The sequence below is a fragment of the Blennius ocellaris genome (assembly GCF_963422515.1).
Source record: "Blennius ocellaris genome assembly, chromosome: 20".
Taxonomy (NCBI): domain Eukaryota; kingdom Metazoa; phylum Chordata; class Actinopteri; order Blenniiformes; family Blenniidae; genus Blennius; species Blennius ocellaris.
In genome coordinates, this window is record NC_137669.1 from 20597399 (window position 1) to 20609740 (window position 12342).

At 48.7% G+C, this 12342-nt stretch overlaps 1 protein-coding gene across 1 annotated transcript in view; it reads left to right on the top strand.

The window, feature by feature from the left end:
* The window catches only part of erf (Ets2 repressor factor), a gene marked incomplete at its 3' end in the record, with an annotated part of 34234 nt that extends 22398 nt beyond the window's left edge, over nt 1–11836 (top strand). Inside the window, exons 2-5 of the mRNA XM_080515685.1 lie at nt 1817–2051; nt 8580–8692; nt 10234–11138; nt 11216–11836. Of these exons, the coding sequence (XP_080371811.1) occupies nt 1817–2051; nt 8580–8692; nt 10234–11138; nt 11216–11836 (1874 nt within the window). The remainder of the gene's footprint in view (nt 1–1816; nt 2052–8579; nt 8693–10233; nt 11139–11215) is intronic.
* Between the last annotated feature and the right edge of the window lie 506 nt (nt 11837–12342).

Consider the following 12342-nt stretch of genomic DNA (forward strand, 5'->3'; position numbering starts at 1 on the left):
CCTCTTTTCTTTCTTTTTTTACTACTTTTACAACCCTTTTCTTATGTTGTCTTATCCGCTTTTCATCTGTTTTTTTTTTTTTTGTTTTCTTTTCATGCGAGTGTCTGCTTTTGTACAGCTGCCCCGGAGCGCTCCCCTATCAAATGTTGACGGGGCAATAAAAGATGAAACGATGAATATTTAACGGCGCCGTCATCCAGATTTGTTGCTTGCACACTTTGAGACGGCGGCGTTTAGATAATGATCTCGTTCGCCGCCACGCGGTCCGAGCGTGGTCGTGTCGCGCCGCCGCAGTCGGACTCTGGACCATGTCGCGCCGACGTCTCCGCGGCCTTGAAGCGTATCGCCGCTAACAGTTGTGGCTGTCAGCGCCGTATAGATACGACCGGCTCTGTTGGACTGTGGGAAAAACCGATTGTAACCTTGGTATTTAGGATGGTGTGTTTCTTTACAGCAACATAAACGCACGCACACTCAAAACTTTAGCATTGTTATATCGTGCCCATATGTTTCCCACCCTCAGCTTTCTCAGCCCGAATGCCAAGACACATCTGGTCCTAATAAGGCGTGCGTGTGCGTGTGTGTGTGTGTGTGTGTCACTATGCCGTTGCTGTTCAGCCCGGCCTTCTGCTGCAGTGGTGTTGAGTCTTTTACTGCCACCCACCGCTTTACAACAGAAAGCCCATACTTTTAACTTTGGGGGGATAATGGTGTGTGTGTGTGTGTGTGTGTGTTCTGATGGCAGTTATAAAACCATAGCTTTTATTTTGTCTGCACACATCTCAAGGCCTGTTAATCTGCTAAAACGGGGCCGATTTTTTTTTTTCTCCAGCTTTCATGTTGATAGCGGGGACGTTTTGATTTGACTGCGGTCTGTGGGAACTGATTCCACCTCAAAGCTCATCAGCGGCTTTCAAGCAAATATTTTAAGGATGGCATGTTTTGTGCCTTTTTCTTTTTTTTTGTTTCTTTCTTTGGCCCCCGATTCGTCTCGCGTCGTTTATCCTTTCTGTCCTTTATCCTTTCCCTCCCAAGTTTGTTGCCTCATCTTTTCTCGCCATGATGAAGCTGTGGAGATTCGTAGAGCCGACATTGTCTTCACCTGTAAACACAAACATACCGAGAGTTAAGTTAGTTGACGCGTCCCCGGTCACCTCCCCGAGTTGCACTTTTTTTTTTTCTTCCCAAAATATGTTTATTGATTTTTAATAATACAATACAATCAACAATCTGGTAACATCAACCTGTACCAGAGGATATGAGCAAAATAACACGAGACGCACATTCATACATCCATCCACACACACACACTTAGTGAAGTTTGCATGCGAACATAAATAAACAATTTTAAATAGACCGTTGTACAGTAGAACACAATGGTTTGGATACAGAAATATTAATGAGGAAAGAAGAAACAACAACAAAAAAACTAATTTGTTCTGATGGTCATGTGAGGTTCCCATAACCTCTCAAAGTCCTTTTGTTTTCCTTTTGCAATATAAGTTAGTCTTTCTAGTCCAATGCATTCTGAAAGTTCTTTGATCCATTGTTGTGTTGAAGGAGCCTCCATCCTCTTCCAGTGTACCGCTACACCTCTCCTGGTGTGTAGCAGCCCAAAAATCCAGTTGTGTCTTTTGCTTCCTTGTTCCTAAAAAGTTTTCTGGCTATATGCCTCCAAGTTGCCCTTTACTCGGCCCCCCGTGACCCTGAATCAGGACGGATTCTGGACTTAATGTGTTAATCAAATCCATTTGGCACCAAACTCTCGGTCCCTCTGGTCCTAAAACCTCCTCCCCCCTCTTTCCCCCCCCTGCAGGCTTCGCCTTCCCGGAGTGGGCCTACAAGCCGGAGTCGAGCCCGGGCTCCAGGCAGATCCAGCTGTGGCACTTCATCCTGGAGCTGCTGAGGAAAGAGGAGTACCACGACGTCATCGCCTGGCAGGGGGACTACGGGGAGTTCGTCATCAAGGACCCGGACGAGGTGGCCCGCCTGTGGGGGGCCAGGAAGTGCAAGCCGCAGATGAACTATGACAAACTCAGCCGAGCGCTAAGGTGAGTGTGAGGAGGAGAAACACGACGAGGCTTCCACCGACGACACAAAGCAGGTCCCGCCGGGGGAAAGTGCAAACTGGAGACACTTGCTGTTGACAAACGCTTCAGTGTCGCTCGGTTTTCGCGGCCCCGTTTCCACGACAGCGGCGTACAGTTGAACCAAATCGAGGTTCTTAAATTGGGCTAATCTGAAACATAGAGCGGAGTCGCGTACAAACCAAACCCACAAGGACACAATACGAGCGACGCTCAGGGATTTCTCTTGTGTACGACACCGACACGTGTGAGAATGAACATTTGGAGGCAGTCATAATAAACCAACGTTGTTTTGATTGTGAGTGCAGTCAGTGAATCTTTTATTGTATAAATATTCTTGTTTATTTTGAGATCTTAACACTGATATCAGCTATTTTTGATTAAGTCGGAGACGGCAGGTATGTTCATTTTTTTCTTTTCTCTTCTATTGTGGTCTTTCTCAGCCTCAGTTGAAGTTTACCTGCTGACCGTAGAAAACCCTCACTGCTTTAGGATTATTTTTAGGAAGGAAATTCTTTCTTTTGATCAAATATGGTCATAATAATGATATAATAATTCATACGGGGATCAATGTCTGGGTCAGCTTAAGTTATAGAAGCCGGGGGAAAAAACCCTATTTCTACTTAATCTCACATGCATTTTGATGAACTCGACACGGCGTCCGAGATCAATTTGAAAATAGATCGGGTTTTGTCAGCGGTACGACAACAGTGCATCGGACCACGGAGTTAAGAATAACAGAGTCTGTTCACTCACAGCAAGATCACAACACGACTTCTCTCCAAACCACCATCAGTCTGCTTCTCCGCTCCGCTTCCTCAGCACATGACTGGGTGTTAAAAAAAAAAAGATGCTAAAATAGCAAACATGCGAGCACCAGAATGGAGAGGGAAGCCAAGCAAACATCCTATTTATTTGCCTAAACCTCGGCTGCGTTTCTGACTTGCTCTCTCTCGTGCATCACGTTTCAGATTCACGCCCAAAGTGGGACTTTTTCTAAAAGTGAATGACGTCTCAAAGGCCAAAGCTGGAATTTGGAGCTCGGGGCTGAACGGGCGCTTTTAAAATGTAGAAAACTCTGCATTTTACTTGTTTGGACATCTTTTAATTCACGCATTGGTTCTTTTAGTTTTTAACTTCGACGATAAATGTGAGGTATTTTGCAGTCGTTGCATAATCTGTGAGTGGAAGAAAGAAAAAAAAAATAGGTGCTTTGTTGTTGTGAATTGTGCATCTGTGCCGCGTGCCGAGGCTCCGGGGTGACGGCCGATATTAGAAACGCACACCTTCACCCTCCGCGGAGCACATGTGGGATGCTGCAGGGTTTTATTTAGCTCCCAGTCTGTTCTGTACACAAACACACAAACACACGAGCATCCAGTCATCGCTGTCGCCTCCTGCGTGGTTGGCTGGTGTGGGTTAGAGTTTGCCATGGTGATGACTAGTTGCGCCGCCTCATCACAACACACACACACACACACACACACACACACGAGCGTTCACCACCTTGCTATCTGTCAGCCCTCCTCCAGCCCATCTGTCTTGTTTGTTGAACTTTTTACTCGACACAACCTCATGTGACTGAATGTTTAAAGAGACTGATCCTTTTTTGCACGGCTTGTCTGAACCTGCCTGCTTATTTACAAAGCGTTGCTGCAGTATTTCTTCATATATATATGTTTATATGTAACCAGTTGGTGTAGATTAGCTAATGTGAAGCAGACGGACATTAAAAGCCAAAAATAGCCACAGTGAGGTGAAATGAGCGAAGAGACGTCAGTCGTCGTTCTAAATACAACTTTCTGTCACTATTTTAGCCGATCACCACCATCATCATCATCATCATCATCGTCACTTAGGACCCGTTTACTCAACAACGTTTTCAAGTGAAAATGCGAAATGTTGCATTCTGGGCGTCCTTTTACACGACATCGCATCACTGTGCCTCCCTGCACAGTCAATGCAGCCTCATATTTCTAAGTTATTTATACTCAAATTTCTGATTTTCGGTTGTCGCATCTGAAAGTCTGTATTTGGTGCGTCTCAAACCGTTTAGCTGCAGCCACATCCCTCCACCAGTGCTCTCCTGTCGGGTCCCCCTGCTATTTCAAACTTCACATCCATACACAGAAATGCTCCAGAAGTAGGACGTCTAAAGTCAACATTGGGGCTTTTTCGCTGGCTCCTCTCCTCCCCGGGGAATTAAATCCACGGAGGTTTAACAGTATATTAACAGCCTATTTGATAGAGGAGCACTTACTTTCTCCCGGCGCCCGGTGAGTGTTTGAAGGAGCAGCTGGAGCCAAACTCTGTTGTGATGAAGGCCTTTCCTGTGGTTTGTAAAGCTTTTTTTTTTTTTTTTTATGAATGACGAGCTGCTAATTAATTCAGACGTCTTTGAAAGGAAGTTCTCTTCATCTGTGATTGATGCTTCTCGGCCCCTTTTCAACTGACGTGAATTGGTGTGTGTGTGTATGTGTGTGTGTGTGTGTGTGTGTGTGTTCACTGGTGCCTATTCAGCACATGTGTAGAGACGTGCAAATACACACTTGAGGGTTTGGGAATCGTCGTGTGTGTTCAGCTTATAGAAGTTGTATGTGCATTCTGGTTTAATTGAAGGAAGTTCAAATGGATTTCAAAGTGTGTGTGTGTGTGTGTGTGTGTGCACGTGTGTGTGTGTTGTTTTCACATGTATGTGCCTGGCCTTTTCCCCAACTCGTTCAAAGTGCCCATCATCCACCACGTCCGTGAACATTATGTCCCTCCACTTTTCACTGCATAAACGGCCTTGATGTTGTTGTTGACACCCACACTCTAATCCCACCATTTTCCTCTTGACTGTGTGTGTGAGTGTGTGTGTGCACGTGATACACATTGTGTGTGTTTACATCATTACACACGTTTTGTCCTTGTACACAGTTTTTTGCCTGTTTGCAGCTGTAAACTTTCACCTGTGCAAAGTCCGGCCGTGTCCCAGAAATCCGAGGCGATCAGAGGACTGTGATGTCCTTAGATCACCACTGGTGTTTCCGCGAGATCTAGTCAGGTGTGCCGTGGGAAATTATCCAATTTCACATTTTATTCTAAAAAACATTTGTTGTCGGCTGTGAGAGCAGTGCGTTGCAGAGTAATCGTGTATAAATACTCTCCGCCACTAGAGGGCAGCACAGAACTTTGCCGATGAAATGTAAAGTGACAGACGTCAGTGTGGTTCATCTCCACCTCCTGCTACCATCTTGTATCAAAGTACTGTGTCAGTGACAGTGATGGAGAAGTTTTTGAAAAGGAAGAATGTGAACCAGGATCTCAGCTCTTCATCCATCAGGTCCAGGTTTCACACTGAGGGAGGCACTATTAAAAATAGACATTGGGAAATACTTTTTTTCTGTATTTATTTGATTCCTGTTGATAAAACTTTGATGAGAATGACTTTATATTGTTAATAGAGGCTACAGAGTTTAGAATTTTAACATTTCCGGGTTGTGGTGTGCCTCAAGAAAAAAGTGTGCCTTGGCTCAGAAAAGGTTGAAAAACACTGCCTTCGATCATACTCTTCCTCACGTATCCTCACAACAGACACACACTTAAATATGTGTTAATAATATGCGTGTAATGTTTGACGTTGGAGGTTGTCTGCAGCTTTTCCGTGGATCACTATAAAAGAAACGACAGTGTTTGAGATCGTACTAATGACACTTTTAAACAGTACCGTCGTTAAATCTCAGTATTGATGCTCTGTGCTGCGTGGGACATTCAAGTCTTATTGTTTTTATGGGGAAAAATGATAAACGGCTTGTCATTTATTTCTTGTTTTATTGATAGAAGGATGGTTTACTTGTATAATTTCAGTAATTCACTTAAATGGAGAATTCCTCAGAACACGTTTGTAAACTTCACATCCAAAATGGCCGTTAATGGTGAGATTGGATCGACTCGGACTGCAGCCACCGTTTGTCAAACCGCCGCGATCGTGACTTTGTGTCCTCACTTGGATCTCACATCAAAGACGGTTGAAATGACGTTATGAACAAGCTCTTGGCGAAACATTAACGTGGTTGAACTGAGCGAACCTCAGAGCCTGACCTTCCACCTGGTCCGTCAGCGGCTCCACTGCTCTCCAGGTTCAGGGATGATTGATTGCTCTTCTTCTTCTTCTTCTTCTTTTTTTTTACATCTGATTTGATAGATTTTGAGTTCAGGTTTGATGAAAACCACCTGTGGTGCGACAGCCCAGCCAGCCTGTTTCTGGAAGTGGTGGATCGGCACCAGGAAAGCAGAAGTGGCCATATTAAAGAGCCGGTTTTGAACTGATTGACTGGAAATCTGTAAACCCAAAGGCTTCAAACAGGACGGGCGCTTCAGGAGCACATCCAAACAGAGTCCTGCTATTTTTTACAACTTTGTCTTTCTGATCTTCTTCGTCAATAATGCTGGATGTCCTGTCACTTCTTTCCATAGAACATGTTTATAATCTCCAGTTAACATGAATCATTTTTCACTTTTAAGTGAAAACGCATCATTTTTGCATCGTGGATGCTGTTTGTTTTTTTTTGTAATGAAACCCCACACACACACACATGAGAGACAACAATACGCTATAAACATCAACAATAGCGAGGACGCGGACATTCGTACGGACAGACGTCCAAGTCGGATTGTCATTACGGTGACTGTCGACTATAAATCTACCAACTCCCAGGAGAACGTGTACGAGGAACCGTGACACTCTGGAGGGAACGTTGTTATTGTCCATCTACTGAGCATGTGCAGAAGAACAGTGTACTGCTGCGTGTGCACGGCACTTTCACTCGTCACTTGCATGTTTTGTCTGTTTTATGTTTGAGTCTTTGTGCCTCCCTGTGTGTGTGTGTGTGTGTGTGCTATTCATTGAAGGACTGCATGAGCTTCACTTTATTCTCCTTTGTGCTGAACTCCAGTGACTAATCACACAAGTTCACACTGAAGTGCACCCGTCACCGTGTGACTAACCTCAGCGGAGGGACGCAGGCTAAATTTAGGCCTCTTTCATTTCGTACCGTTCTTCATTCTAGTTTGTTTTGAAGGTTTGAGCTTCACTCAACTCGGAGTATTTTCAAGTAAAATAGACTACGTTGCAATTGACGGGAGAAAATGTGTGCATTTATGGTTAATAATGAACCATCAAAGTTGAATAAGGAGTTCCATTACATTGTTTGTGACGACAAGAAACGGCGCCTTTTCTAACGACTGTCGTGACTGTCGCCGTGTCTTTAGCCACAAATAAGCTCATGATTCTGCCGCGTGAGTGGATTAATAAAGAAAACTGTGTTGATGGATGTATAAGTGGCGCGTACACAAGTTGATATACGGCGTCTGTGATGCTGGACGGCGGCTTCGTCAGTAAATCACTGACAAGGGAGCTTGTTGTTTAAACCTGCATTTCGATAAGTCCATATTTTCCTGTATAAATCCACTGAGCTGCTCTCAGCCTGTCGCTGCAGGAAAAGATGAATAACGTATTCTATTTCTCACAATGAAGTGGCCAGGCACGGCTGAATGAGAGACATTGATTTAGAAGGGTGTTTTGTTTTGTTGTGTTTTTTTTCCATCTGAAGAAATATGAATGTTGTTTTGTCCCAAAGCGATCGGTGACTCACACCGGAGCCATTTTATCATCTTTTTTTTCGATGAGCTGTCAGCAGCCGGCAGTCCAGTCCAGTCCGCTCCGCGACGTGACTCGCTGCGTCCGCGCCGGCTAAACGCCGCCTCACTTCCTCAAGTGGTCGCAGCGACGTGGATTTAACCTCGTCGTCTTTACGTCGCGTCGAGACTTGAGCGAGACGTCCGGCAGCCGAGAGGCTCCGTGACGCTTCCTCGCGCTTCAACAAACGTCGTTTTTGGCGAAATCGCTAAAAACGCATGGAAACGCGAAGACGTCAGATCAGATGGACGTGGCGGTGTCCGTGTGCGGCCAGCAGGATGGCGTTCAGGGTCGCGGCTGTTTGCTTGAAACGAACAACAAAAGGCCTGGTTTGAATTCTGGGCAATCTAAAGATGTCTGTGTTGCTTAAACGTGTCGACATTTTCTTATCGGTTTTATGTTTTCAATTGCCTGTTTTGTCTCAAACTGTCCGTCTTGGCCCGGACGCTCCTGGAGAAGACGTTTTCAATCTCAACAAGGTTTTTTTTTTTTTTTTCCCTGGTCAGATAAAGGTTGAATAAATAAAAATAAATAAAAACTCGCCCATAGTTCCACCTTTTCACCACTTTATCAAATTTCTGGTCATGTGGGGTAAAAAGTGCTCCGACGATGACGTAGATAAACACACTGGTGGAGGAACGCAAAGAAAAACACACTCGTCTACAAGAGAAAACTGCAAACTGCTAATCCAACGGGCTTCACACCTTCTGAAATACCCCGGTGTTTTTTTGTTGGGGTTTTTTTGCGTTGCTGACGACGCGGCGTATCGTTAATAAGTGAGATAACGGCCGCTTCTGCCTCCTCTTCCTCAGATATTACTACAACAAGAGGATCCTCCACAAGACCAAAGGGAAGAGGTTCACCTACAAGTTCAACTTCAACAAGCTGGTGCTGGTCAACTACCCCTTCATCGACATGGGCTCTGGTACGTACGCTCGCACGTGTTATTCATGTTCCGGGGCCGCAGCCCTGCAGGATTCTTGTGTTTGTCTACCCTATAGACAAGTTTTACTAGACTCGGTGAGACGTGTCCTCGGCAGAAGACGAAGAAATCCGGCGTCATAAAATCATCAATAAATTCTGCCCCGTGTGCCTTTCTTCTAGTTTTTCAGTGCAATCAGCCGCTTTCCCCTGAATATGGCGCCGCCCACGTTAACGACTACAACAAACTCTTAATTCGTTTTTTTTCTCCTGCTTTTTGGGTCCGAGCGGAGAAAATCTTTGTCGGAAGAGACAGATTTCAGACAAAGACCAAAAAAAAAAAAAAGAGAGAGAGAGAGAGAACACAACCAGGATGTTAAAATGTTATTGTCTGTGAAAGTCTCCAAGTCGGTGTGGCGGTGATCTGAGTCACAGCGGGAGGCGAAGGCTCGGAAACCGCTTTCTGGCCCCGACTGAAGTCGACTCGCCCTCCTCCTCTTCCTCCTCCTCCTCCTCCTCCTCCTCCTCCTCCTCCTCCTCCTCCTGACGCCGCGCTAGTTAAATGGCTTTACGAGACCCGGTCTGCTGTTGCGCGTGCTCGCGCGGCGTCTCCACGGTTACCGCGCGCGCAAAAAAACACCGGCGTGCCACGTCCCACTTCATCCTCCCGTGAAGTCGGCGCTCGCCCCGGCCGCGGCCACCCAGTGTAAACACGGCCCATATGGAGCGTCGGGCACTGGCTGACATGAGTGCGGCACGAAACTTTAATTATAGCCTCCGTGTGATGTGGGCCACACGCTGACATGTTGTGATATGATGGTTTCATGCAACGCTCTCACACACACACACACACACACACACACACACACACACACACACACACACACACTGATGGGCAAGCGCACACAGTTTTCTCCGCTCGTCGTCTCTAAAACACACATGGCGGAGACGTGTGCTCCTTTAAAAGAAAAAAGGAAAAAAGAAAAGACAGACTCAGCAGCTCTGGAAAAAACAGAGGAACCCAACCCATGTTTGTGATGGCAGTAAGAGCGACTTTTCCAATATTTAATTCTGGCACGTGCTCGACAGCCAAGAATTTATTGCAGTGCCACAGTCTCGCTGGCGGAGGGGGAGAGGGAGAGGGAGAGAGAGAGGGAGAGAGAGAGAGAGACGCTGTTTTCTTTGCCTCTGACCCTCCGGGTAAAATTAAACCCACACTCATTAGTTACTGTTCCCATTCGCCTCGGTTTTAAAAGCCACTTCATCCAAATATAGAAATGAAAATAGACATTTTGTCCAAGTTGAGTCCCCAGAAACTGTTTTTTTTTAAATCGGAGACAAAATTTTCTGATTTGCTGTATTTACTTTAATGTAAGTTGACACAACAACAACAATCCCCCCGGCCTTTTTATTTATTTATTATTTAAAAAAAATTGGTGGACTGTTAAACAGCTTTTCTGCACAAAAAAAATCCAAAACCGGAGAAATTTCAGCCGTAAATAATGCTTTTTATTAATTTATTAATTTATTTCTTCCCTGACGCAGGTCGAGGGGTCCCCCAAAGCGCCCCCCCAGTGCCCACCGGCGGCACCCACTTCCGCTTCCCCCCCTCCACGCCGTCGGAGGTGCTGTCGTCCAGCGAGGAGCTGCGCAGCCCGGGCATGTTCAGCAGCGTGGCGCGCCGCATGGCCCGCGGCTCGGTGAGCGACTGCAGCGACGGCACCTCCACCAACTCGGAGCTGGAGGAGGCGGTGGGCGGCGGCGAGGAGCGGGCGGCGGGGCCCGACCGGGCGTTCCGGGGCCTCCTGCACCCCCGCCTGCACCCCCACGAGTCCCTGTTCCGGGTGTACGGCGGCGCGGCCAACCCCGGCGGGGTGCTGGCCCGGCCGGCGCCCCGGGTCCACCCGGAGCCCCTGTCCCCGTTCCCCGTCTCCCCGCTGCCGGGCCCCGGGGGCCTGCTGGCCCCGGCCCTGTCCCCGGCCCTGTCCATGACCCCGACCCCGCACCTGCCCTACACCCCCTCCCCCATGTCGTCCCCCATGCTGGGCTCCCACTTCTCCTTCAACCCGGAGGACATGAAGCACTACCTGCAGGCCCACACCCAGTCCGTGTACAACTACCACCTCAGCCCCCGGGCCTTCCTCCACTACCCCAACATCGTCATCCCGCAGCCCCACCGCCCCACCCCGGAGAAGCCGGCCGCGCACCACCTCCACGGGCCCCCGCTGCCCCTCCCCCACCACCCGCTGGGCCAGCCGGACGACGGCCACCAGCACCCGTCGCCCTTCAAGTTCAAGCTGCAGCCGCCGCCGCTCGGCCGCAAGCAGAGGGAAGCCGGGAGCTCGCTGGCGGTCCATTCCTCCTCCTCCTCCTCCTCCTCCTCTTCCTCCTTCGCGGCCTCCGGCCACGTCGGCGGGTCAGCGCTGGGCGCCGGGCCGCCGAAGATCAAGGTGAGGCTCCGCCGCTCGCACGCTTGTGTTCATTTTAAAGGGTTTGTGTCGACTTCAGTTTGGTCTGGACGTTCCAGGTGGAGCCCATATCGGACATCGAGTCCGAGGAGGAGGTGGAGGTGACCGACATCAGCGAGGACGACGAGCTCCACCGCGGCGAGGAGGGCGACCCCTTCGCCCCCACCGCCCTGCGCCACCACGTCCAGGCCAACGGGAGCCGCGGCAGCCCGCCCGCCGCTCCGCCCGGCAACCACCCCGACGACGACGACGACGAGGAGGTCTTCAAGACCCCCGCCACTCCTCCGCCCGGCGGCGGCGGCAGCGGCGGCGGAGGAGGACCGGCCTTCCCCCTGACGGGCCTGAAGAGCGAGCCGGGTCAGCAGGCGGCTCCCATCAGCCCCGGCGGCACCCGCTGCATCCCGCTCAAGCTGCGCTTCAAACGCCGCTGGAGCGAAGACCAGAAGATGGAGGCGGACGGGGAGCGGGACGAGGCGGAGGACAAGAAAGTGAGGGCCGAGGAGGGTGAGGGGGAGCGGAAGAGAGAGGAGGAGGAGGGGGAGGAGGCGGGAGGTGGAGGAAGAGGAGGAGGCGGGGTTATTTTGGGGCTGATGCTGCCGCCGCCTCCCACTCAGCGCAGGGCGAGCTCGGAGCTGCAGAGAGCCACCGCGCAGCTGTCGCTGGAAAACACCGGCTGCTGAGCACACACACACACACACACACACACACACACACACACACACACACACACACACACACACACACACACACACACACACACACACACACACATTAAGGACCAGCAGGTTTTTAATCAAACCTTGTTTTTTTTTTATTTTTGTTGTTGTTTTTCCTGCTCCAATAGGAACAAAACCTAAACCCTGACGCCGCGTCGTTAAAAACCAGGTGTCGTAACGCAGGAAACAAAAAAAAGTTTTTTTTTTGTGTGTGTGCAATTATCGAAGGAGTCGGCGGCCATGTTTGGACCGACCTCAAGCTCCACGTTTCACTCCTTAAATTACTTAACGGGACAAAACAAAGTTTCCCCCGCATGACACAGTTTTCCGGGTTTCAGGTGGGTTTTTTTTTGCAGAATCGCAGCTTTTAGCTGTCGTCGGACTGAAACACTAAGAGATTACACACGTTGTTGCTTTGTTTTGTTTTGTTTTTTTACTGCCCGACGTTGAACCCGACAGGAGAGGAAGCC